This window comes from Salvelinus sp. IW2-2015, linkage group LG27, assembly GCF_002910315.2.
Source record: "Salvelinus sp. IW2-2015 linkage group LG27, ASM291031v2, whole genome shotgun sequence".
Classification (NCBI taxonomy): Eukaryota; Metazoa; Chordata; class Actinopteri; order Salmoniformes; family Salmonidae; genus Salvelinus; species Salvelinus sp. IW2-2015.
The window spans coordinates 12,302,117-12,329,756 of NC_036867.1; the positions used below are offsets into that span (position 1 = coordinate 12,302,117).

The 27,640-nt window shown below is 41.8% G+C and overlaps 1 protein-coding gene across 5 annotated transcripts in view; it reads right to left on the bottom strand.

The window, feature by feature from the left end:
- Positions 1-27,640, bottom strand: part of LOC111953650 (RNA-binding Raly-like protein) — a 149,078-nt gene that overhangs the window by 63,757 nt on the left and 57,681 nt on the right. For 3 of the 5 annotated variants that reach the window (XM_023973059.2, XM_023973057.2, XM_023973058.2), the window contains exon 2: positions 21,110-21,383. In XM_023973059.2, coding sequence (XP_023828827.1) covers positions 21,110-21,365 — 256 coding nt within the window. In that variant the 5' untranslated portion in view covers positions 21,366-21,383. Of the gene's footprint in view, positions 1-21,109; positions 21,461-27,640 lie in introns of all 5 variants that reach the window. The other 2 variants (XM_070435709.1, XM_070435708.1) reach the window with 1 other exon arrangement.

Sequence of the window (27,640 nt, forward strand, 5' to 3'; positions counted from 1 at the left end):
TTTCCTGGAAATCCACGATTCAATGGACCAATTCCAAACCTATACATTTTGTTCCCCTACATATTTTTTAATAGCAAAATGTCCATGTAGCCTATGTAACTTCAACTCTTAAAAGAGTTCTGTATTTTCATGACAAAACTCACGACTGGTACATTATCCACCTCAAGTGACCAATAGCAAATCACAAAGATACACGGAGGGGTCTGTTCTGCCCCCTCCCCCTCCCTCCTCCCTCCCCTACCTCTCCCACAGGTGTAATTGACCTCTATGTGAACTCCAGACCTCATCTGTAAGCAAGCATATATCTTTGATAAAGTTATCCAGGGGAAATACTGCAATGCCAGCCTTCATGCCTGATAAAACTCAAACTCAGCACTTCTGCAGTCTCCTCACAGCTTGGACTCTTCTGTGTTTGTATAGGAGACCCGAGCTGTGTATGTGTGTGAGTGTTGTGTGAGTGCATGTGTATGTGTGTGCACATGGTGTGTGCACATGTGTGTGGCCTGTTTGCCTGTTGTGTGTGTGGTGTGTGTGTGTGTGTGTGTGTGTGTGTGTGTGTGTGTGTGTGTGTTGTGTGTGTGTGGTGTGGTGTGTGTGTTGTGTGTGTGTGTGTGTGTGTTGTGTTGTGTGTGTGTGTGTTGTGCGTGCCTGCCTCTGTGTGTCGCGCATGTGTGTGTTTTGTAATGAGTGTCCCTGGAAGACAGTGTTTCTTGTTGGGCTACGAGCTGGTCCTTCATGCCACACTCCCCCATGCGGTCTCAAAGTGGACAGACATTCTGTGTGCTGTTTACTGCACAGTGTAACGCTAAGGGGAATAACTGTAACCTCAGTCGTCCTGCAGCTTGTAGAGACCAGTCAGGTGGAAGATACACCACGACAGAACTGGAGTGAAAAAGAGAAACAAAAATGTTTAAAAAACAAGCAGACATGCTACACAGTTAGAACACACCACAATGACAATACATGACACAATCTCTATTGAATGGTTTGTTAATTCTTCAATGCCTCAAGGTGCTCATAATCGTGGATGATTATCAGTCTGTCAGAGCCAATCTCTGGTCTCAGTTGAAAATTAAARTAGAAGGATTAGTTGCCAACATAACATCATTTTTTTCATATTATGTATTATTCATTTAACACACTCAAACTATTTTTTTGCCCTAAGAAAACAAACATCTTCAGGGCCATTCAAGTTGTTTACTGCACTCAAACTCAAATGTTATATCTATGAATGTAGAATTGTGCGAGAATCAAATGCAAAATGAAATGGAGGAAGGATGCATTAAGATTGAAGTTGTTGTGTAATTATAACACACATCTGTATTTTTTCCACKTTACCAGTAATCTTCTCAATGATGTCCCTGGTCTAGTCTAAATCTGTRTACACTGTAAACCTGTCATTACTCAAACCTTTTGAAGAAACCCGTTGTACTTAATATATCTTAACCTTTTACGCAGTGGGCTAAATCAGGGTCACACAGAGTGTTTCTTGGTAGTCTTAAACAAATCTGCTTTGAAACAAAAGTATACACCTCACACAGATGGTTATGGGCTTAAAAAAAAGAAGACACCTGTACAATGTTCCCTCAATYTTTTGGGGGCACTGAGCAAATGTCAGGTCTGCTGAGTGCAAACTTGAAAGTTATGAAAATTCTGTGCAACTTCTGGCTCGGATTTACTGTGAACACTGAAGCTGTACCCGCTTTAAGTTACAGTTATAACAGTGGCCAAGTAGGCTACTGTGGCTATTTGATCATAATCTAGGCCTATCAGAGTGGTCCACCATCAAAAACAATGGAGAAAATGCATCCCATAACATTTTAACATGGAAATAGCTGTTCTATCATTCAGCCTACAGTAGCCCGTAGGCCTACATTCCGTGACACTTTTGGAAAAAATATGCRGCGCTTGACATTAACCTGTTTATCCACTTGTCCTTCAGACAAGGAGGTGACTGAAAATGTGTTATTTGATGCAAGAAACTACTTTACAAAATAAAGTGAATTATTATTCCCATACCATTATTACAGAGAATCAGACAAATTATGCTACCCTCTGCATATTTGCTACTTATTTGGTAGCTTATTCAAGCCTGTCTCAAAATACAACACTGCCCCTTTAAGACATAACAAATTCTCTTTACCTGACTTGCTTTTCAAACATAGCTAGAAATGCACACACGTTGGGTGCTCTTGTAGGAAGCAACCACTCCCCCATTGCTGACTAGAAATKAGCTATAACAGGGCTAGTAACACACTTACTAGCAAAGAATATGAACAAATGTGCACACATGGCTACATGAAGCTCTCGCTTTGATCTCAAAACAAGCGCATCTACTCACGACCACTCATGCTGTAAACGCAGTTCAGTTCGAAGTGAACGGCACAGATCCATATATGGCAATGTACTATTTGCATATAAGGATACTGCAGCTGTGACTGGTTATGCCGCACTGGTCTGTAGAGTATGAGTATGAGTCCTGCCTGTCAATGCAATAGAATACTACTCTGGTGTGTTGTGCCTACAAGAAAATCTCTTGCATAGTTAGTTTTGCATACTAAGTCTTGCATAATTCATTTTGTTTCGGGTATGTTGCATTGAAAGTGGATAATATTGGCAATTCCCACAGTAGAGGGAAACATTGATAATGTTAACTAAAGGGAAAAAGTAGAACTTGGAGTGAAGTTCAATCTCGTGCTTCTCTGCTGCAGGCTGATATTGCTTCTGCGCAGCAGTCCCTGGGAGCTGGCGCACCTGTGCAGCTTAGAGAGAACATTGCACCTGTACCATGKCAGATATAGAGTTGAAATCTATTYAATTTGAGTTTGCATCCCAATATTACATTATACATCAAGACTGAAATACAACAAAACTGTTTCACATAGAAACACCGGATTTTCGGCAGATTTAAAAAATATATTGTTTATTAACTATGACAGTATGAAAAATACGAATAACATTCCACTYATGGAGTCACTACTGTAGGTCATTTGACTGCAGGAAATGGATACAGTGATTTTGTAGTCATTACTCAAACTGATAGAGTTACTGTGACGCTGTAGTGTAGGGGGTCTTTTAGTTGTATCAGATTGAACATTTTGAGTACGAACCCACTAAGCCACGCCTCCAATATAATTTCCCGGGGTGCCTTTTCGAGTGAATTGTGGAGTTACCACCCATGACAGTATTTGTTAGTGACAGAGACATGGTTGTTGAATTTGATAATTTTCAATAGGGATGCATGATATATCGGTGAACATATTGGAATCGGCCGATATTAGTTTAAAATGCCAACATAGGTATCGKCCGACGTGCAAAAACGATATCAAAGCTGACGTGCATACCTATATAACGAAGGTACATGACGCCACGTACAATTTTACGCTATACGTGCAACACAGCATTCATAAACTAGCCTACAATGTCTGCTGGGTGGATCGAGAAGTCAACAAGTCAAGCAGTCATATGAAAGAGTAACAAAATTTCAGCGAGATAACTCATAGGCGAAATTCATTAAAGCCAAGATAATGGAATTCATTGCCCTTGACAATCAACCATTCTCTGTCGACGCTGGGCCAATTGTGCTCCGCCCCATGGGACTACCAATCACGGCCGGTTGTGATACAGCCTGGAAACGAATCAGGGTCTGTAGTGACACCTCTAGCACTGAGATGCAGTGCCTTAGACCGCTGCGTCCATGTGTGTGTGTTAACTACTTAACTGTACTAGAATGCTTAAAGGCTGCTAAAAATTTAAATATTGGTTATCGGTAACAGGTTGTTGTTTTTTTGGCAATGAAAATATCGGATATCAGTATCGGCCAAAAATGTAATATCGGTGCATCGCTAATTTTCAGTCCAGTGGCCTTCACAAATTGAGTTCCTAGTTCAATGTTATCATTATAATTAAACTCTTTATGACAATACATTACATATCTCATGAGGACWTATTTTGAGGCCTAGCTTTACCCAAATCAAATCAGAGTTTATTAGTCACATGTACAGGGTTGCATATGTAATTGCAAGGCAGTGCAATTCTTTTGCAGCGAGCTCCAACAATGCAGGTTAAAGTGAGTGAAACAATAATAATAATAGTAATAATACTAAGCAAAATAATAGAATATAAATAATAGATTGCAAGATGGCATATATAGTACTTCAGAAAGTATTCAGACACCTTGACTTTTCCCACATTTTGTTATGTTACAGCCTTATTCCAAAATTGAWTAAATAAACTTTTTCCCTCAGCAATCTACACACAATACCTCATAACGAGAAAGCGAAAACAGGTTTTTAGAAATGTATGCAAATGTATTAAAAATAAAAAACAGAAATACCTTATTTACATAAGTATTAAGCCCCTTTGCTATAAATCTTGAAATTGAGCTCAGGWGCATCATGTTTCCATTGATCATCCTTGAGATATTTCTACAACTTGATTGGAGTCCACCGGTATTAAATTCAATTGATTGGACATGATTTGGAAAGGCACACACCTGTCTATATAAGGTCCGACAGTTGAYAGTGCATGTCAGAGCAAAAACCAAGCGGTCGAAGGAATTGTCTGTAGAGCACCGAGACAGGATTGTGTCGAGATCTGGGGAAGGGTACCAAGAAATGTCTGCAGCATTGAAGGTCCYCAAGAACACAATGGCCTCCATCATTCTTAAATGGATGAAGTTTGGAACCACCAAGACTCTTCCTAGAGCTGGCCGCCAGGCCAAACTGAGCAATCGGGGGAGAAGGGCCTTGGTCAGGGAGGTGAGCAAGAACCTGATGGTCACTCTTACAGAGCTCTTGAGTTCTTCCGTGGAGATGTAAGAACCTTCCAGAAGGACAACCATCTCTGAGCACTCCACCAATCAGGCATTTATGGTAGAGTGGCCAGAAAGAAGCCACTCCTCGGTAAAAGGCACATATTGGCCCGCTTGGAGTTTGTCAAAAGGCACCTAAAGACTCTCAGACCATGAGAAACAAGATTCTCTGGCCTGATGAAACCAAGATTGAACTCTTTAGCCTGAATGCCAAGAGTCACGTCTGGAGGAAAACTGGCACCATCCCTACGGTGAAGCACAGTGGTKGCAGCATCATGCTGTGGGGATGTTTTTCAGTGGCAGGGACTGAGAGACTTGTCAGGGTTGAGGCAAAGATGAACAGAGCAAAGTACAGAGAGATCCTTGATTGGAAACGTGCTCCAGAGTGTTCAGGACCTCAGACTGGGGCAATTTCACCTTCAACAGGACAACGACCCTTAGCGCACAGCCAAGACAACGCCAGGAGTGGCTTCAGAACAAGTCGCTGAATGTCCTTGTGGCCCAGCCAGAGCCAGGACTTGAACCCGATCAAACTCTCCGAGAGACCTGAAAATAGCTGTGCAGCAATACTCCCAATCCAACCTGACAGAGTTTGAGAGGATCTGCAGAGAAGAATGGGAGAAACTCCCAGAAACAGGTGTGCCAAGCTTGTAGCGTCATACCCAGGAAGACTTAAGGCTGTAATCGCTGCCAAAGGTGTTTCAACAAAGTAAAGAGTAAAAGGGTCTGAATACTTATGTAAATGTGATATTTCAGTTTATATATATATAAATATATATATATAAATTAGCAAAAAAAACATTTAATATGTTTTTGATTTGTCATGATGGGGTACTGTGTGTAGAAAGCAAAAGTTTAATCAATTTTAGAATAAGGCTATATTGTAACGTAACAAAATGTGGAAAAAGTCAAAGGGTCTGAATACTTTCCAAGGCACTGTATATTTACAGTACCAGTCAAGTTTGGACACATCTACTCATCCACTTATCTATTTTACTATTTTTCATTGTACAGTCATGGCCAAAAGTTTTGAGAATGACACAAATATAATTTTCACAAAGTCTGCTGCCTTCAGTTTGTATGATGGCAATTTGCATATACTCCAGAATGTTATGAAGTGATCAGATGAATTGCAATTAATTGCAAAGTCTCTCTTTGCCATGCAAATGAACTGAATCCCCCAAAACATTTCCACTGCATATCAGCCCTGCCACAAAAGGACCAGCTGACATCATGTGTTGACGAGGACAAGGCTGGAGATCACTCTGTCATGTGATTGAGTTCGAATAACAGACTGGAAGCTTCAAAAAGAGGGTGGTGCTTGAATCATTGTTCTTCCTCTGTCAACCATGGTCACCTGGAAGGACACAAGTGCCGTCATCATTTTTGCCAAAAAGGGCTTCACAGGCAAGGATATTGCTGCCAAAAGATTGCACCTAAATCAACCATTTATCGGATCATCAAGATCTTCAAGGAGAGCGGTTCAATTATTGTGAAGAAGGCTTCAGGGCGCCAAAGAAAGTCCAGCAAGCGCCAGGACCATCTCCTAAAGTTGATTCAGCTGCGGATCGGGGTACCACCAGTACAGAGCTTGCTCAGGAGTGGCAGCAGGCAGGTGTGAGTGCATCTGCACGCACAGTGAGGCGAAGACTTTTGGAGGATGGCCTGGTGTCAAGAAGGGCAGCAAAGAAGCCACTTTTCTCAGGAAAAACATCAGGGACAGATGATATTCTGCAAAAGGTACAGGGATTGGACTGCTGAGGACTGGGGTAAAGTCATTTTCTCTGATGAATCCCCTTTCCGATTGTTTGGGGCATCCGGAAAAAGCTGTTCGAGAAGACAAGGTGAGCGCTACCATCAGTCCCTGTGTCATGCCAACAGTAAAGCACCTGAGACCATTCATGTGTGGGGTTTTTCTCAGCCAAGGGAGTGGGCTCACTCACAATTTTGCCTAAGAACACAGCCATGAATAAAGAATTGTACCAACACATTCTCCGAGAGCAACTTCTCCCAACCATCCAGTAACAGTTTGGTGACGAACAATGCCTTGTCCAGCATGATGGAGCACCTTGCGATAAGGCAAAAGTGATACCTGTCCCAGACCTGCTGTTTTCAACTCTCTGGAGACAGCAGGAGCGGTAGAGATACTCTCAATGATCGGCTATGAAAAGCCAACTGACATTTACTCCTGAGGTGCTGACTTGTTGCACCCTCACAACTACAGTGATTATTATTATTTGACCATGCTGGTCATTTATGAACATTTGAACATCTTGGCCATGTTCTGTTATAATCTCCACCCGGCACAGCCAGAAGAGGACTGGACACCTCTCATAGCCTGGTTCCTCTCTAGGTTTCTTCCTAGGTTTTGGCCTTTCTAGGGAGTTTTTCCTAGCCACCGTGCTTCTACACCTGCTTTCTTGCTGTTTTGGGGTCTTTAGGATGGGTTTCTGTACAGCACTTTGATATATCAGCTGATATAAGAAGGGCTATATAAATACATTTGATTTGATAACTAAGTGGCTCGGGGAACAAAACATCGATATTTTGGGTCCATGGCCAGGAAACTCCCCAGACCTTAATCCCATTGAGAACTTGTGGTCAAACCTCAAGAGGCGGGTGGACAACAAAAAACCCACAAATTCTGACAAACTCCAAGCATTGATTATGCAAGAATGGGCTGCCATCAGTCAGGATGTGGCCCAGAAGTTAATTGACAGCATGCCAGGGTGGATTGCAGAGGTCTTGAAAAAGAAGGGTCAACACTGCAAATATTGACTCGCATCAACTTCATGTAATTGTCAATAAAAGCCTTTGACACTTATGAAATGCTTGTAATTATACCTCAGTATTCCATAGTAACATCTGACAAAAATATCTAAAGACACTGAAGCAGAAAAACTTTGTGAAAATTAATATTTGTGTCATTCTCAAAACTTTTGGCCACGACTGTACTATGAAATAACACATATGGAATCATGTAGTAACCAAAAAAGTGTTAAACAAATCAAAATATATTTTATACTTGAGATTCTTCAAAGCAGCCACCCTTTGCCTTGATGACAGCTTTGCACACTCTTGGCATTCTCTTCAACCAGCTTCATGAGGTAGTCACCTGGAATGCATTTCAATTAACAGGTGTGCCTTGTTAAAAGTTAATTTGTGGAATTTCTTTCCTTCTTAACTTCTTGACGCACAGATCGCGGTGTACCGGGATCATTTATCAACAACAACCGCTAAACTGCAGAGCGCCAAATTAAAAAATAATACAAAAAATATTTATAATCATGAAATCACAAGTGAAATATACCAAAACACAGCTTAGCTTGTTGTTAATCCACCTATCGTGTCACATTTTGAAAATATGCTTTACAGCGAAAGCAATCCAAGCGTTTGTGAGTTTATTAATCAATAGACAAAACCGTAAGAACAGCTAGCCCCAAATTAGCATGGTCACGAAAGTCAGAAAAGCAATAAAATTAATCGCTTACCTTTGATAATCTTCGGATGTTTGCACTCACGAGACTCCCAGTTACACAATAAATGTTTTCTTTTGTTCGATAAATATTAGTTTTATAACCAAAAACTGCCATTTGGTTTGCGCGTTATGTTCAGAAAACCACAGCCTCGTTTCGTTCCTGAAAGGCAGCCGAAAATTCCAAAAAGTATCCGAAATGTTCGTAGAAACATGTCAACGTTTTTTATAATCAATCCTCAGGTTGTTTTTAATTAACATACAATAATCGATAATATTTCAACCGGACGGTAACCTATTCAATAAAAGAGATAAAGAGAGAAAATGTTGAGCTACCCCTCTTTTGGATATAAAGAGACTTTATCGAACAAAGGAACATTTATTGAGTAAATTAATGTCTGCTGAGTGCAACCATATGAAGAACATCAAAGGTAAGGGATTCATTTATCTCTATTTCTGACTTGTGTAACTGTTCTACTTGGCTGGTTACTGTTTGTAATGATTTGTCTAGTGGGCTATGTTCTCAAATAATCGTAAGGTATGCTTCGCCGTAAAGCATTTTCAAAATCTGACACCGTGGTTGGATTCACAAGAAGTTAATCTTTAAACCTATGTAAAATATGTTTTGTTTTCTGAATTTTTTATAATGAGTATTTCTGTATTTGAATTTGGCGCCCAGCAGTTTCACTGGCTGTTGAAGAGGTTGGGGACGCAACGTCTCACGTACCCAAGAGAGGTTAACCATCTGGATTGTGCTTAGTTGGGACTATCATTTGTTTTTGAACAGGACAATGACTCAACACACCTCCAGGCTGTGTAAGGGCTATTTGACCAAGAAGGAGAGTGATGGATTGCTGCATCAGATGACCTAGCCTCCACAATTACCTGACCTCAAACCAACTGAGATGGTTTGGGATGAGTTGGACCGCAGARTGAAGGAAAAGCAGTGCTCAGCATATGTGGGAACTCCTTGGAAAAGCACTCCAGGTGAAGCTGGTTGAGAGAATGCCAAGAGTGTGTAAAGCTGTCATCAAGGCAGCAAGGGTGGCTACTTTGAAGAATCTCAAATATATAATATATTTTGATTTGATTAACACTTTGTTGGTTACTACATGATTCCATATGTGTTATTTCATAGTTTTGATGTCTTCACTATTATTCTACAATGTAGAAAATAGTCAAAATAAATAAAAGCCCTTGAATGAGTAGGTGTGCCCAAACTTTTGACTGGTACTGTATATACAACTAGTTTTAAATTCTATACAGTTGCTGCAGTTAAAAGTGCTGAAGTGTGTAAACAAGGATACTTGTCCATAGAGGGAAACTAGTATGCACCCGAYGGTGTGTTTGGCTGAGCGTACCACCATCTGTAGAGCCTTGCGGTCACCAGTGGTGGAGTTGCTGTACCAGGCTGTGATGCAACCCAGCAGTATGGTCTCGATGGTGCTCTTGTAAAACACTGAGAACACTGTCACTTGGGGATAGGCCAAATTTCTTCAGTCTCCTGAGGTTGAAGAGTCACTGTCGTGCCTTCTTCACCGCAGTGTCTGTGTGACTTGACCATTTCAGCTCCTCTGAGATATGTATGMCAAGGAACTTGACATTTTTGACCATGTCCACRGTGGCCCCATTGATGAGGATGTGCCCAGCCTGGTTCCTCCTGAAGTCCACAATCAGGTCCTTTGCTTTGCTGAAATTCAAGTGCCYMCCTCCTCTCTGTAGGCCATCTCATCATTGTTGGTAATCAGGCCTACTACATTCATGTCATCAGCGAACTTGATGATGGAGTTGGAACTGTGTGAAGCCACACAGTCRTGGGTATACAGGGAGTACAGGAGGGGACTAAGGACGCAGCCTTGTGGGGAAATGTTGAGGATCAGTGTGGAGGAGGTGATGTTGCCAACCTTCACCACCTGGGGATGGCTCGTCAGGAAGTTCAGGACTAGTTGCATAGGGAGGAGTATGGTATTCCTTTTGTCCAGGTGGATCAAGGCAGTGTGCAGTGCAATGGTGATTGTGTCGTCTGTGGATCTGTTGTGCGGTAGACAAATTGGAGAGGGTCGRGAGTACCGGGACATGAGAAGGTCATGTGGTCTTTGACTAGCATCTCGAAGAACTTCATGATGACAGAAGGGAGTGCTACAGGTCAGTAGTCATTCAGTTCAGTTAGCTTACCTTTTTTGCAAATGGGGATGATAGTGGACATCTTGAAGCAGGTCGGGATAATGGCCTGAGCAAGAGAGAGATTGAAAGCTTCAGAAAACACATCAGCTAGCTGGTCTGCACATGCTTGAGGGTGCGGCTAGGGATCTGTGATTGTTAGAGGCCCCTGCCACATACGCCTCGTGTATGACTCGCTATATTGCTCCTCCACTTTGTCCCTATACTTTTGTCTCGCCACCTTGATCGATCTGCGTAGATCGTGTTTGTACTGTTTAACCATACGCTTGTCCCCGGTCACTTTTCGGTGTTTATAARCAGCATCTCTCTCCTTCAATTTTCCGAAAGGGCTGCCGTCAWTCCACGTCTTTTGATTCGRGTAAGTTTTGAAAGTCACCATCGGTATCACATCATCTATGCATTTTTTTATGAATCCAGTGACTGAGTTGACGTATTCAATTATGTTATTGCCAGAAGTGACCTGGAACATRTTCCAGTCCACGTGATCAAAASAGTCTTGGAGCATGGATTCTGATTGGTCAGACCAGTGTTGCACAGATCTGACCACCGGAATGTCCCTCTTGAGTCTTTGTTTGTAGGCGGGGAGAAGCAAAATAGAGTCGTGGTCTGATATGCCGAAAGGAGGACAGGAGAGGGCCTTAAATTACTTTTGTTAATGTCCCCCACAACAATGAACGCTGGCTCCAGGTACGCGATCCCCATTTTGTTCATTGTCCAATGAAGATCCTAGAGAGAATTTTTTGTGTCGGCTTGGGGCGGGATGTACACAGCCGTGGCAATAATCCCTGAGAACTCTCTTGGAAGGTAAAAAGAGCAACATTTGATGACCAAGTATTCCAAGTCGGGAGTTCCTGTACGTTTCCCCCATCACATTACTTGTTATTGGTCCTAAAGCACACCCCACTGCCTTTGTTCTTGTCAGAGAGAGCCCTCTTCCTGTCCGCTCGATGAACTGTAAAACTCGCTGGTTACATATAATCCATTTGGATGTCGKGGGAAAGCCAAGTCTCAGAAAACAGAGTATGTTGAAGAATCTGATGTCCCTCCAGAAGGAGATCCTCGCTCTGAGTTCATCAAGTTTATTCACAAATGATTGAACATTTGCAAGTAGTATGCTCGCTAATGGAGGACGGGTCGATCTGAGTCTCAATCTCGCTAAGATCCCCGCACGTCCGCCTCTCTGCCAGCGTCTTCGTTTCTCTCCGGTAGGACTCCCAGGCTGCCTGGCGCCTCACCGAAGAGGTTAGACCATCTCCGGGAATTTGGGAAGGTCGGCCTAAAACTCATGATTTACAGGCCACTTCAGGCCTGCAAGTAGGGTTGCAAAACTCCAGTAACCAAAAATCCTGGTTGAAGGATATCCAGGAATATTCCAACAGGGATTTCTCAAAAACCTGGGAAATGTATCAGAATTTTGCAACCSTACCGAAAAGTCACATTATGCTTGCTTGCAAAGTGAAGTGTAATTCATATTGGAATCGAGCCAGAGTTAGGATATCCAGCAGATGACATTTGTATTCACCCGCAACCTGCATTCATAATGACTGCCAGCGTTAGGAACAGTGTGAGGAGACTACCTAAGCCATTTAAACTGGAACAACCATTTCAGCAGAAAAATGTATGTTATTATTGTGTAGCATAAGATCAATCAATCAATTTCTCAATGGACATGCAAAAACACAGATATTAAAAACTATTCAATTTTTTTTTACCTGTAGTAGAGCAAAAAGGGAAAGAAAATTAGAGTTGATGTGACTTCTCATTTAGTTTTGAGTCAGTATCACATGAACATTTTAAGTAATAATGACTTTTCATTGACTTTGAGTTCAAAATGCCTTGGGGTTTACAGTGTATGAGGGAGAGCGAGAAAAAGAGAAAAAGAGAGAGAGAGAGATGTTTAGCTGAATGGATTCAGCCCTGCTGTGGTCATTGCTGGCCAACAAAGACTCAGAAGCACGCACGCACGAACACACACAAACACACACACACACACACACACACACACACACCTCTCCATGGGGCTATACAGAAGCACAGCCTGGGCAAAGTGAGATGGATTATAGGCTGCATGTTGGCAGGACAAACACTGCTAATTCTGTGATTAGAAATCTGGGTTCAGGAGGCTGGAAAAGCTGAGCAGTGAATCAGAGTCACAGCACACAGAGCTTTAATAGACCTGCCAAGCCCCCCCTCTCTTTCTCTCTCTCCCTCCCTCTCTCTCTCTTTCTCTCTCTCTCTGTCTTTCTCTCTCTCTCTCAAAGCACACTGTGTGCTGTATCTTCCAAATTATTATCCTATTATATACAGAATACGATCCCTGTGCAGTTCCCTTTTTCTGCTGTATATTCAGCCTTGTGTATGCAATATCCCGCTGAAGACACACTGCTTTCAGCATTATGGTCACAGTGTTCTTACATGCTGTATATTAAGTGTTATGGTTCTACGTGGAGCTCTTTCAGGTGAATATTCATCATAATAGCTGTGTGGAGTAGTGTGATGAGAACCCGGCGTATATTCACACACTGTGATCACACTGTGAGTCCACCTCAGTGTGTCAGTGTGTGATTAATGAGAGAGCAGACAGACAGTCAGGGTGCATTTTAATCACCCACAAGGACTCTCTACTATACAGACAAGTTTGTGTGTGCGTGTGTGTGTGTGAGAGCGAGAGAGAGTTGTTTTGAAATTATCATTCCAGTGAGGTGTCTTAAATTCCTTATTTTTTGCCTGTGGAGGAGAGCAAAGAGTAGACACCTCCTTCATGTCCTCCCTCCCTCCCTCCCTCCCTCCCACACACACACACGCACACACTACACAGAGTCGAAGCCTCAGAACCAAACGCAGGGACATAAAAGACAGAGAGTGGGTCTTATGGGGTTAGTCCTGGCAAAGCTCAGTCCAGTGGATCAGGAAGGATTGGCCTTTCTAGTTCCATACTACAATCCCCACGGAACTCCATTCAGTCAGGGGTGTGCAATGCTGCTTAACTATGGTCCTCACAACTTTGCGAGGGCCATAGGTGAGGGCCATAGTGAAACAGCATTGCACACCCCTGACTGAAACGTCCTCGTGTTTCCTTGGCGTAACCTTGAAGATCAAGGGCTCTATTCAATCTGTATCACTGAAGCATTCTAGATTGCACAATGGAAATGTAAAGGTCATTTCCAACTGAGCCGACATATGCAGCGTTTACCGTCAATGCAGTCTCCGCTAACGTGGGAACATTGCCTTGAAATTTCAATTACGCTGTAACGCTGAACTTCTGCAATACGGATTGAATCCTGTGGCTTCTGTTGATTCATGGAAACTATCGTACACCTATGTATCTCGAATGATCTCCTAATACAGTATCTGCCATCACTGGTTACATACTAGCMTCTGAAGCTTATTCTTAAATCATTTCAAAGCTCCATGCTGTTCTTTTGTTCAGCATCCATAGGGACATGTGGACCTWTTCAGGTTCAACATTTGACTAAATCTGCTGACTATGGTAGTGTGTAAGATTGTGGCGACTGAATGATTTATTTGAATGGAGGAGATGGATAAGCTGCCATTTTGTGAAGAGATGGTGTGACCTTTCCTTCCTGTTCCAAAAGCAATGTGGCACAGACAGGTGGGAGAGTGGGATGAAGAAAGAGAGCAAGAGAGAAAGAGAGATTACAGAGGCAGACACAGATACTATGTAGAGTTTGGAAGAGGCCCTACTGTCATTTCATCCTGCTCCTCCCTCCCTCCYCCCATCCATCCCTAACTCCCTCATTCCCTCCTTCGTTCCCTTCCTTCCTCCCTCCACTCCACTGGTTATTTTCTATGTGTTTCTACTTGCCATGCATCATGTTGGCCCAAAATGACGATTGATTGCGGAGTCGCTGCCACTGTAATCCGCTTAGGATGGATTTTGCATCTAAATCACTTTGTTATGTATGTGCCTAACTCTTGCCAATTCCATTTGGAGACACAGCGATAGGTGATCCATCATTCATTACCCTTCACTGTGCTCATTACCGCTGTAATATAATAGCAAAGGCTCCTCTACTGTTCAGGGACAGTAAACACAAGGTGTGCATACAATATGGGCCATATATTGGCCATTGCACCTTGGGTTAGAGCTTTGGATGGCAGCAGGTGATATAGAGTTACACTATTAGATGATTGGAGGTTACACAACATCATATCAACACGTATTGTTTGTGATCTGTGAATACATTTCTGTTGGACTCTGTTGTTCATTTCTCTCCATAGAATTAAAAGGGGGAAACAGAAAAACATTAATGATGAGTCTCTCTGGAAATGTTTGTASGCTCTCTCTATTTTTCTCMSTTTCTCTTCCTCTCCTTCTCTCTCTATTTGGAGCTGGTGGCTCAGGACTCTTTATACCCGGCCACTCTAACAGCATGTTGTGTTATSCTATCAGTCTTCTCTACCAGTGTCTCCATCTCTCCTTGCCAGCCACACACTCCTGCTGCCACCAGGCTCACAAACACTAAACACAGTTACAACAAAACACTACAAGACACAGGAGAGGTACAAAACAATATTTATGTTCATAATATTCTCTTTAGCACCATCAAGATAGAAATGAGTCAATCAATGATTATCATTTTCCCCCCATAACATCTGGGTACACTGTAAAACCATGAAACATGTGACATGTTTATAACCTAAACGTCAGTGTTTAAAATTTAAATATCAGGCATTTAGATTTGAAAATAAGTGTTAAAAAAAATAAGAATTCAAAATGAAAGTCAACTTTTTCCAAGCAGTTTCCAACCAGGAGAACACTAATGTTTGAACACTAATGACTTTAAACACTAATGTTTACTTTCCCATCGTCCTGTTTAGAGTGTAWTTARTCATTAGAAAATGATGTGACTTCCATGCCTTTTATTTCAGTGTTAGGAACGTCTGTCACCTACATTTCAACACAACTGAATAGGACATTTGATTCAATAAATCTTTTCAATTGCGTGGTGTTGTTGTTACTCTACTGTGTAGTTCTTTCCGTTAATGCTGAAACCAATGGGGTGCTCGAGGGGGTGCGTTCATCAAAATCAAATCAAACTTTATTTGTCACATGCGCCGAATACAACAAGTGTAGACCTTACCGTGAAATGCTAACTTACAAGCCCTTAACCAACATTGCAGTTCAAGAAAAGTTAAGAAAATATTTACCAAATAAACTATATGTAGGTAGGGGTGAAGTTACTATGCATAGATAATAAACAGTGAGTAGCCGCAGTGTACAAGACAAATGGAGGGAGGGGGTCAATGTAAATAGTCCGGTGGCCATTTGATTAATTGTTCAGCAGTCTTATGGCTTGGAGGTAGAAGCTGTTAAGGAGCCTTTTGGTCCTAGACTTGGCGCTCCGGTAACGCTTGCCRTGCGGTAGCAGAGAAAACAGTCTATGACTAGCGTGAYTGGAGTCTCTGACAATTTTATGGTCTTTCTTCTGACACCGCCTATTATATAGGTCCTGGATGGCAGGAAGCTTGGCCCCAGTGATGTACTGGGCCGTACGCACTACCCTCTGTAGCGCCTTGCGGTCAGATGCCGAGCAGGTGCCATACCAGGCGGTGATGCWACCGGTCAGGATGCTCTCGATGGTGCAGCTGTAGAACTTTTTGAGGATCTGGGGACCCATGCCAAATCTTTTCAGTCTCCTGAGGGGGAAAAGGTTTTGTCRTGCCCTCTTCACGACTGTCTTGGTGTGTTTGGATCATGATAGTTCGTTGGTGATGTGGACACCAAGGRACTTGAAACTCTCGACCCGCTCCAYTACAGCCCGTCAATGTTAATGGGGGCCTGTTCGGCCCACCTTTTCCTGTAGTCCACGATCAGCTCCTTTGTCTTGCTTTGTCTTGTACATGCAGGAACCAATGGGATACTCGAGGGGAGGGGGTGTTCATGGAGGAACCAATGGGATGCTCGAATGGGGGCGTTCCTTCAAATGCAGGAATGCCCCAAATTGCGGGATGCAGTCACGCACTATTGGATTTTTTTTGTGAATAGTTTGTTATAATATCTACAGTATACACATTGAATGATTCATTGATCTTATACTACACAAAGATAAATAATTGACATTTTCTAAACTAATTGAACCCGTTACTGAGATGGTGTCACGTTCTGACCTTAGTTCCTTTTTTATGTCTTTATTTTAGTTGGTCAGGGCGTGAGTTGGGGTGGGCATTTTATGTTGTTTTTCTATGTTTTGTTCTGTTGTTATATTTCCATGTGTTTGGCCTAGTATGGTTCTCAATCAGAGGCAGGTGTCAGTTGTTGTCTCTTATTGGGAGTCATATTTAGGTAGCCTGTTTTCTATTGTGTTTTGTGGGTGGTTGTTTCCTGTGTTAGTGTTTGCACCATACGGGACTGTTTCGGTTGTTTGTTTGTACTTTTGTTTGTTTGTTCAGTGTTCTGTTGAGTTATTAAATATCTCATTATGGACACTTACCACGCTGCACATTGGTCCGATCCTTGCTACTCCTCCTCAGACGAAGAGGAAATCCGTTACAGATGGTTGTTCCAGCTTAGGTTTCGGTAGTCTTATCTGTTTAGTCCTTCACCATAGCAGTCATTCTGATTTCAGGTTGTGGGTGATAAAATATTCAAATTCTTGGATATTGTCTTTCTGGCTGTATTTTGATAGGAATTAATAATCATTTCACAAACCATCATATTGTGACATTGAGGTCTTATAAGACCCATGAGCCAGGATTTTCCAACCACAATGTTGTGGATAACTATGTCATATCTAAAGGCCTTATGTCATGTGTAATATAAGGTCATAATTCATAAATTTTTATTGAAATGCATTCACTTGAGCAACCACTTGAGAAAGCCTTCAAATTAGAAGTTTTGAATGCAACAACCATGTGTCTCTCACTGACTAACACAATCATGGGTGGGTACCACACATATTCACTCGAAATGCATGCTGGGAAATATGCAAATAGAGCTTTAAACACCACAGTGTTAAAACAACACCCCCTGCGTTTCGGTTTTTAAACCCAAATGCAAATAAACAGTTCTAAACACTGTGACATATTTTTATTGAAATTCGAAATGCCTTGACAGGTTTAAAAAGTGTTACATTAGAGTGTTTAGTTATGTGTTCAGATCCTAAACACTTGTTTTTACAGTGTATGGAACTCACAGTCGTTATAAAACCTCCTGCCCATTGACCAAACCCTACAGTAAGGGAAGATGCTGTAGTAGTCAAGAGGGAAAACTAAACCAACTCCAACCCGGTCAGCAAGCTGGGCAGCATCATACAAAATTCATCCAATACCGGTTCACATACCTTTGCACTGAACCTGTCAAGGATATACCGTACAATCTCAATTAAGCTCTCAAGAACTTCCACAATGCAATACGTCTTATAACAAACAACACTAGAAACAGGGGAAAACTAAGCTGAGAATGCTACTGGTCAATTTATGGATTCAGTAAGGAAGACATGAAGCACAAGATCAGCCATCTCAAACGTATGACAAATCTATATAAATATAAAATGAGGGCGTATGTTTTGATGAATGATAGATGGTATGCTAATTCAATTTCTTTTCAGGTCTACTTGCAGCAAGAGTCCAGTAAACATCTCTCCAAGACAAAAGCTTTTATTTTCTCTGGTCGTTTTCTATTCTGAGGTTGCAGTGCTGCAGGCAGAAATGTAGGTGAAGCATGTTGTGTCGTCCTCAGGACCTCCTGGAGTTCCTTTCGTTGAGCATATGTGGATTTGGACACTGCGCTGTGCTGACACATGGAAAGGTACACTGCATGCTGGGATGGCTCAGGGCTGCGAGTCAGTCTCTAAAGTTACGTAACCATGGCAGCCCAATGAAGGGTGAGGTAAGGGAACTGTCATCTCAGATGATGCGTTATGGTGGCATGAATGTTAGCTGTCGTTATGGTGCCAACGGGAAACTTCCACACAGCCATCAGCCAAACGGGAGGAATACTCTAACGACATGAACTGAATGAGAAGGAGAAGGGTAGTGTGGCTCTTAAAATAGGCATCAAATAGCCTGCAAGACATGACAAATGTCATAACCCCTAATTCTAGACAATGACAATTGACCTTCCAATGCCGTAACGCTAGTAGTGGGTTGCAACTCTCTCCTTTTTGCAAGATTTACAATGGCACATCACACTTATATTACTATTTTCACCATGGTGTTTAGGCCACAAGCAACTGACAAGCTTAACAGCACAATTTCCCTTAATGCGAATTTATGGAGAGGGAGAACAGGTTCAGCAGTAGTCCATTTGGGAGAGCCGGTCCTCGATATATAATTGTACTGCACATTCACAACTCTACACAACGTTATTAAAACATATCAGTCCAGGAGAATGAGAATGAGTATCCATAATTGTCAATCGGGGATGTGTTTTCAAACATTACTCTGCCACATGATTTGTAGATTGAGTGATCATGTCGATGACCTTTGGGAAGTGATGGAAATACCATGCACTACCACTCATAAGGTAGGTAGAAAGAGCAGAGAGCAGTAGAACACAAGAAATGCAGTGTCACCTGCAAAAATCGAATGGAAAATGACCTGTCACTTTAACAGTATTCAAGGAGTTCTTAGATTATTTGGAAGGCAATGTATCATGATAACCTTGTGACAAAATGGGTCATCATTAGGGTCGCAAATTTCCTGTCGTTTACACAAAATGTGTAGGTTTACTAGAAATCCCGGATAGAAGATTCCCAGAATCTGGAGGGAATAAGAAGAAAATCTGGGAATCTTCCAACCGGGATTTCTGTAAAACCTGTGAAATTTTGGAAAGTTAACAGAAATATGTAGTAATGTTGGTCTTTATGTAACACCCAAAAAGCAACCACATACTGCCTTGGTGGACACCACAGCATTTCAGGTAGTTCCATAAACCCACATCAGTATGCCTGAGATTAGTCTCTGTCTCCTTCTCTACTAATGGGTCTTCAGTGACAGAATCACCAAAGTAGAGCTAGTGACAGAGTATTGAACGCTGAATAGCTTCAACATTTGTATTCTGATATGGGGTTTGTAAATAGAAAACAGCCTGAGGTTGTGTGCATCTTCAGGAAACCGCAAAGCGAGTGGCTTTATGAAAATAAATATTTATATTCAAGTTGCTTATCGTAAAGCAATGTCGGATAGTATAAATATGTAACATCCGGCAGGGCTCTCCAGGACACTCGCCATGACTGCAGAGAGAGAAAGAGGGAGCTTGGCGTAATAGAGGCTTGGCGATGGTATCTATCTCCCTGACTGGATTCCATTAGCCAATGGTTCTGTCTGTTCTGTTTACATTCTGAATGCACAAGTTCACACTAACACGGAAACTGCAAGTGAGAGGCCTAAAATACTGAAAGACATTTTCAGTGCATTAGCCATCATCAGTCATCTAGCCAGCTATCACTCATGTAATAACCAACAGACCTGTGTGTTGCTGGAAGATTATATAAGGGGCATGGGAGGATCTCTCTCTCCCTCTTTCTCTCTCTCTCTCTCTCTCTCTCTCTCTCACACACACTCTCACTCTCTCTCTCTGTCTCTGTCTCTCTTTCACTCCCTCTCTTGCTTCCTCTCTCCACAACCCCATCATTTCTCTCCTTTTTATCTTCTACTTTTTTCTCTCTCTTTGACACACTCTCACTGCCCTTGCATGCAATTACATCTAACCAAATGGGCTAGTTTTAAATAGTGGTCTCTTGGCTATACTCTGCATTATGTATAGAGAGCTGATGTTTTGTGCCACAGATTTGCATTGCAAAAACCAAACAACTTTTCTGAAAGCAGGTCAATTGGATAATGAGACTGCAGTTAAAGGGTATCTGTAGCACCTCCTTGTTAAAAGTAGTGGTCCCAAGAGAGGTCAGGGATTTCAGTTAGACGGTGTACTGCTGCAGTGCATCTGTAATGTGTCTTCATGTCTCCTGAGGGAACACACTGAAGACATTTTAAAAAGTGAGAACCAAAATGGCTGCCATTTAGAGCCTCAACTACTCCAAATCCATAGCTCTAGAGTCACAGAAAGGGTTTTAAATGCAAACCGTGGCACAGCAAAACAACCCTGAAACTAGCATTGCAGTGTGTCAACCAAGGTCATATTCAGTAGAAATAAAACATTTTTGAAACAGAGTGAACAAAGAGGTAGCTACTGCCTGAATCTTTCCAAGAAGAAAACAGGTCTGTGCTTTTCCTTTAGTGGTTTGAGCCACAGGAACTCTTAAAGGAACTTGACATACTTTAGTGAGCCACATTCTAACTGTGTTGACATACGCTCCTACTTAAACTAATGGATTCAGCAGGTCCCCTTTCCTGAGAACAGCACGACATACTCTTCAACCTCGAGAACCATGAGAGCATCTAAACAAGCCTAAAAGACGTCTCAGGCATGATGGGTCCCCATGAGGGACATACAGTCCATTACTCTAAAATAGCACAGTCTATAATAAAACTATTGCTGTGTTCAATGGCAATGAGTACAGATGCAGGCATTACATAATGCATTTCAAACCAAACCAGTTTACCAAGCCATTTCCTGGCTATATGATGGCTAAAAGAGGTAAAAACAATTCACTCAACACTGAAAGAAAATCTGATGCTCACATAGAAAACCAGGGAAATTCTAAATGGCAACTCACCGAGCGGCTGTCCAGCGATGATACGTGCGTTTTCTCCGGCCACGGCGGCGCGAGCATTCCTCTCGCTGATGTACTGGACGAAGGCGAAGCCCTTGTGAACGGAGCAGCCTACGATCCTGCCATACTTGGCGAAGATGACCTCGATGTCGGTCTTCTTGACGATGGCGGTGTTGAGGTTGCCGATGAAGACTCTGGAGTTGAGGGAGCGCGGGTCATTCTTGTTGGTCACGTTGCTGGTCTGAATCTTACCGGTCATCCTCCTCCGGTTGCCCTCCTGGGACACAGACAGATACAAGGAGTAGAGGGCTTTAGAGTCACTAGTCAACCCCAACCCCTTTGCTGAGAGTTGATCTGATGTGAATGGAGAGAAGACAGCATGATCAACTTTGGTTTATTTTATGCTAGTGCAATGGTCAAGTGAGAGTAGCAATAATGAGCACCGCAGACAACTAAACCATGTGAGATGACTGCAAAAAGTGTATATCACATATTGAGCATACTAGTGATCAGTCACAAATTTGTTTTGAATACATTTTGCACAAGTATTTGAAGTGATACGTCTATTTTTAGAACAGTGTCTCTTTTTTTTGTGATGTCAAAATGTCCCCTGAAATGAAGTATGAGCTCTGCATGCCTCCCTCACAACCATTTTAAGTGAGCTTGTCATGGCCCTTACATAACATTGTAGCATTGTCAGTTATAAAGATATCATCGGGTTGCACAGAGTCCTTGTGTCAACAGGAATAGGCTTGAAATACACAGATTTGGGCTGTACAGCACTTCATTCAATGCGTCTCGATGTGACAGCCCTGCACCTAGAGCGCAAAACACCATGCTTGTCACTGCTATACCAAGTTCACTAATCTCCTTCAAGGCTGTCTTCAGCATCTCAATGGAATCTCTCAGACTAGCATTCATCGCACTGATTGAGACATTTTACTAGGGAAAAAGGGGATACCTAGTCAGTTGCAGAACTGTCTGCATTCAACCGAAATGTGTCTTTCGCATTTAAACCCAAACCCCCTGATGCCTTAATCGACATCCACGTCATTTGCGCCCGGGGATCAGTCGTTGTAAAGGCTTGCACAACCAATAATGTGAGTAAAATGACACCTGTTGTGATATGGGGGACCACATAAGCATTTACCCCGTGTCAAACAAGCAAACTGGTGCCACCGTTGTTAATGTCTAAAAGAGTACCATGCTGTATAATTGAATTGACCTTGGAATACAATAACAGAATTAAGTCAATAACAGAGAAAACAATCAATGATCGTCCTGGTCTCTTGCTTCAATGTCCCTGAGACAGGAGAAAGGGAGATAAGATCTATTCTGCTTTGAGACCAAATACCTGAATAATGGATCCAATTCTCAGTAAATAGGATTAGTTACCATGGTAACACAGATACTGACTGACGCACGCACACATGCACTGTTGCATTGTTGTGAGGTCCCAGAAATGTAGGTATTCATTCATTTCCCACCAAGGTGACTTACCAGCTGAAATTTTCCCATTTTCCTCAAAGCTCAGACAAACACAATGTGTGGTCTGTGGTCTGATAAAACACCTCGATCTCCCAGAATTTGCACAACGCTACACATTTCACTCTCCTCTCAGCTGATGTATTTCCTTAATTATAACGTATAGCTACATTCCAGTACACTAATTGACTAATACTTCACCCTTTGTAAGGTTTCATGATCTGTATATAAATAGGTAAAATGGCATTATTTCTAACCTGAATCCCATGGCTAAACATGCATATTTCCCCCCATTTGACACGCGGGACTATTGCTAACCTTCAATAAGATGCAATGTGCCCAAGTCAAATACTACCAATAGAACTGTCCCTGACCATTGAGTGAAGTTTCTCTCCAAAACTAGCTTGTTTTGTACCTGGCCGAGGGAGGAAGCTGTTCAGTCAGCCGCTAAATAGAGAGCAGCCATGTGATTTACAGGGGAGAGATTCTCTGTCAGTCGTCCATTACACCTGAGACTGAGATCACTCTAGTATGGCTGTTCAGCAGCCCACTCAGGAACATAAACACCACTCCTTCATGGCTTTCTCTGACTTGTGATAGTACAGTATATGCGTAAGCCATTACACACTCCATCTACACTTCAAAATCATCTACTGTCCCGTGAGTGTTAAATCTAAAGTATCATAGAATGGAGACAATCAAAGGAAATATGTTTAATCCAAGAGAAAAACCTTTCTTCAATGTGTGTGTGTGTTTGTGTGTGTGTACTGTAATATATGTAATATATACGGTAATTGTAGGTATTATCAACAGTAAAAATCTCTGAAACGTTTAACTTTAGTATACTGTAAATTATGGTGCATTGTATGAAAAAATGCTGTATTTCAATCGGTATTGTAATTACACCCCACAGAATACAGTACCGTACCATATCTTTGGAGCACCAAAAACCTTTTGACCATTAATTAGTGGGTGCATGGTATTGTTGTTTCTGGCTCATTAACCCATTTTTAGGTGTCTTGGAAAAGGCTATATTTGTTGCACCCGTGAGTAAGAATGTTGCATCAATTGAACTCATATGTGGTTATAACGCCCCAACAATTTAGTGGTCATAAACAGTCAAATTTAGTTTTTCATGAAAATTGATGATATTTGTATGAAACCAGATCAAAGTATGATGACCAAAGTATAAAAGATGATTGTTCCTTCTACATAAAGTTTGATCATTAAGTTACTGGTCCCCTCCCCCATGTCTATAACTTGGATTCTGGATTATTAAGAGGGTAGGTTGACATCCCCTTCACCCTAACTCTCATTTTAATACTCCAATTGTAACATCATATTCACTTACCTAATTTAAATAAGTACCGCCTTGTAACGAACATCGGAGAAGGCGTGTTTGCAGAGGGATGTGGTTTATATATCTACATAGATACTCGACATTGCAAATATATCCTGAACAAAAATACAAACACAACATGTAAAGTGTTGGTCCCATGTTTCATGAGCTGAAATAAAAGATCCCAGAAATTTTCCACAAAAAGCTTATTTCTCTCAAATGTGTTGATATCCCTGTTAGTGTGCATTTCTCCTTTGACAAGATAACCCCTTTGACAGTGCTGCCAGTCAAGGCTAGCTCATGAATGGTTGCTTTTGGTTGGTTTTGTCAAATTTTTTGCATTTCTATCCAAAACAAATATTATGGGTGATATTTTAGTTGCTTGGAAGGCTATTTTATATGGGAATCAGAATGACTGTTCGGGAAATTGAAAATGTATAGGGGACAGATTGGAGGGACAGCAAGGCTTAAACCTCAAATGGTTGAGCATTTTGCCATGTCCTTTTGATCTGTTTAGACCAGTTTGGATTCCTTTGTTAAGGCCTCTAGAAGTGCAAGTGACATAAAACATAAAATATTCATTAGTATGCTATAAACGCCTGCTTGCAACAATCCCTTGTATTTACAGTAAAATACTGTGAAATACAAACTCCCTCCCTTAATGAATTTCATTCATTCATCCATTCATTCCAATTACGGTAGCATTTACTTTTTTAAATGTATAATTCAGTAAATTTTACTGTATTGTACTGGGTGTCATTACACAGTACTTGCATTGATAAAGTATTTATAATGCAGTTGGCATATTTTACTTGCCACCATGCTGCCTTTAAACTACTGTCAAATTCACAGCAACCCCTGTAATCCTTAAGAGTTTAAGCTGGGGGATCATTCACCCATATGTAACCCCTGTCTTTGGCACTGCTTACAAATATACTTCCATGTTTAAAAAAAAAACTGGTACCAGACTATCTTCAGACAAGTCTTGTGAGGCTTGTGGAGAGCAAAACATGTATGTGGTTTTGAGAGTCTCGCCTTTCCATAGCGGGGTCATATTAGTGTGTAGTCCAAACTGTTCGGACTCTACAGACAGAAGTTTGCAGATCGTCGGGTACCTACTTCAGAAGAGTCCCGTGACGGGGGTGGTGGGGGTGGGGGGGGGTCGTAAAATAAAAACGGAGAACACCATCGTGATTGTCTCATCTTTCCATAGAGTGGCCGTATTAGTTTTTTAGGCCAAACCGCTCAGACATTTTCGTGAGAAGACCAATTTTCGGAATGTCTCATGGTCTGACAAACATCTCTGTAGCTCGGCAACCTTCCACCCCAGATGCGGAAGGCCACCATTAGCGGATGTGGTGGACTGAGATGCAGCCCATGCAACAAAAAAACAGATATCTCTAAGTTTAAATAGTCCGATTTTATGGGGATTTTTAAATTATGCTAATTACATTTCCGTGAGGGAGCGGACATCGACTCTAGGTTGAAGTATGTGTTTGACTTGTTTCTAAGCTTGATTACACTGCTGTGAGTTACCTGCTCTTATAGCCTTGATATTTATTGGTAAGCAATAAAAAAATGCTGGTGCAGGTACACACACACACACACACTCATTTTTTACGAGTTTACTGTTATGATGAGCATCGAACAGTAATTTAGGCTGGCAACTCTGACACTCAAATGGACGTTGTGGAAAGGGAATTAAGAAAGTCCACAAATAAGCGTTGAACCGTTAGATTGCCTCTCAATCTCATCCGATAAATCACATGTGGGTAATCACATGTGCCCTCTTCCTCACCACTGCCTCCTCATCACTGTTAGAGTTCCGGTCTTTTTTTCAGCACGGGCCTCTTAATAGATTTCATCTCCACTTTTCCTGTTGCTGTTTACTTTATTTACAACTTGCATTAAACTGTCCAACCACTTGAGTGACATTGCAATGAAGAGAACATTAGATAACAACTTGGACGTCAAACATGGCGCAAACTGATTATGTATGGGAAATACTAATTGCTGTGGAAACAGGTACAGCAAAAGTTCTAACAATGACCTAAGCTATTTCAGTGATTAGCCCACTATGCAATGTCCTAGTTCCCTGTTCCCAATATCCCCTGGTCATAAGCCTAACAGAAATACTCTCCAACTAATTTCTCTGTCTCTGAAATAAGGCCATAATGATATTGGTTCTCCAAGAGTTGACTGAAATCCAACCTTCACCAGCATAACAGACTGATGCAAAGTAAAAGCCTCAGGATGAGAGAGTTGGATGACAAACTTAGCAGGGCAAGTGCTAGGACTGGCAGTGTAATGGATTGTATCAAGGTAGAGAAGGTTCTCAAAAGGGAACCGTTTGAGTTTTGAAGAGGTCTGCCCGTGGGTTCATTAAGCTATTCTCCAGAATTGACTTCCTGTGTAATTTACAACTCTGCCACTGCTCATTTTCCCCTCTGCCACAGTCGCCCTACTCTGACTGTTGCCAAGGCAGCCTGTCATAGTGACAATCAGCCTGAAAAAGCTCAGTCAAACACTCACCTGTTTTTCCCACTGTGCACAACACCGCATCAAGATCCCTCGATACAGTAAATTACTTCACTCTATTAGTGTAATGAGTATAGACTACCGATTAATACATTGTCTCTTGCCTTCCTCATTCTACAGCAATGGGTCTAAAATAACTCAAGGGCCATGACATGCAATATGCAAAAGGTCTTTCTCTCTGTCACCCTCACTCAAAGATGTTCAATTGCTTTAGGTTCAGTTTATTCATTGCCTTCTGTGGAATGTGGGACAACATGTCACTATTGTCGGCTGCGATGTCCCATGTTGTAGCTAATGTTCAGTGTATGAATTCTGTAACACGACATTACTAAGACTGAGAACACCATTCTTCTTCCAACACGGAACTAAAACCCTTCCCTGCAGTGAGTTTTCTCCTCACCTTGAACACAGGTGTGGTGTGGGGGCAAGGGGAGGAAAGGGAGCTACAGGGGTTTGTGTTTGGGAGCATTGCAAATACCAAATGGATAACTGTGGACCACCGAAATTGCCTGAAAGGAATCACTTGTCCATGATGGACAGGGAAACACTTTTGCAGTGACTGGATTTAATTGCTTCCCAACGTATGACAGTCGAGCTACACATTATTTACACCAATCTCTCCGAACACAAAGAAGTGCTAATAAAAAAAAGATCAATCCCTGTCTGGTTGCAGTTCCACTTGATTAGTAAGGCTGGCACGTTCACTCTAAGAAAATGCTGGGTTAAAAACAACCCAGTGCTGGGTAAACAGTGGACAGAACACACGTCGGGTTATTTTTGACCCAGCCAGTTGGAGTAAATGTTATTCCGTTCAATCTGTTCTGTTGTATTGTCCATACAATATATTTTACGGTTGAGCGCTGACACTTTTGTAGCTTAATGACACTTGCAGAAGTTGAGTTTCTCAAGTGATTACGTATTTCCCAAAGTTGGGATAATTATTACTTTTAGGATATTTAAATGATAATGTATAGTGTGTAAAATATTGAACGGTCATTTTTAATTTGCGGTGTACTAAGATAATATGGTGAACAGGTCACGGTCACGGTTGGCCAAAAAGACCTGTCTGAAAGGCACGCCCCCATTAGGTCACCACTTCTAAAGACTGATCTGCTGGGTCAACCTACTGTAGCATGAAAGGGAATAAAAACCCAACTGATGGTTAAATTAAC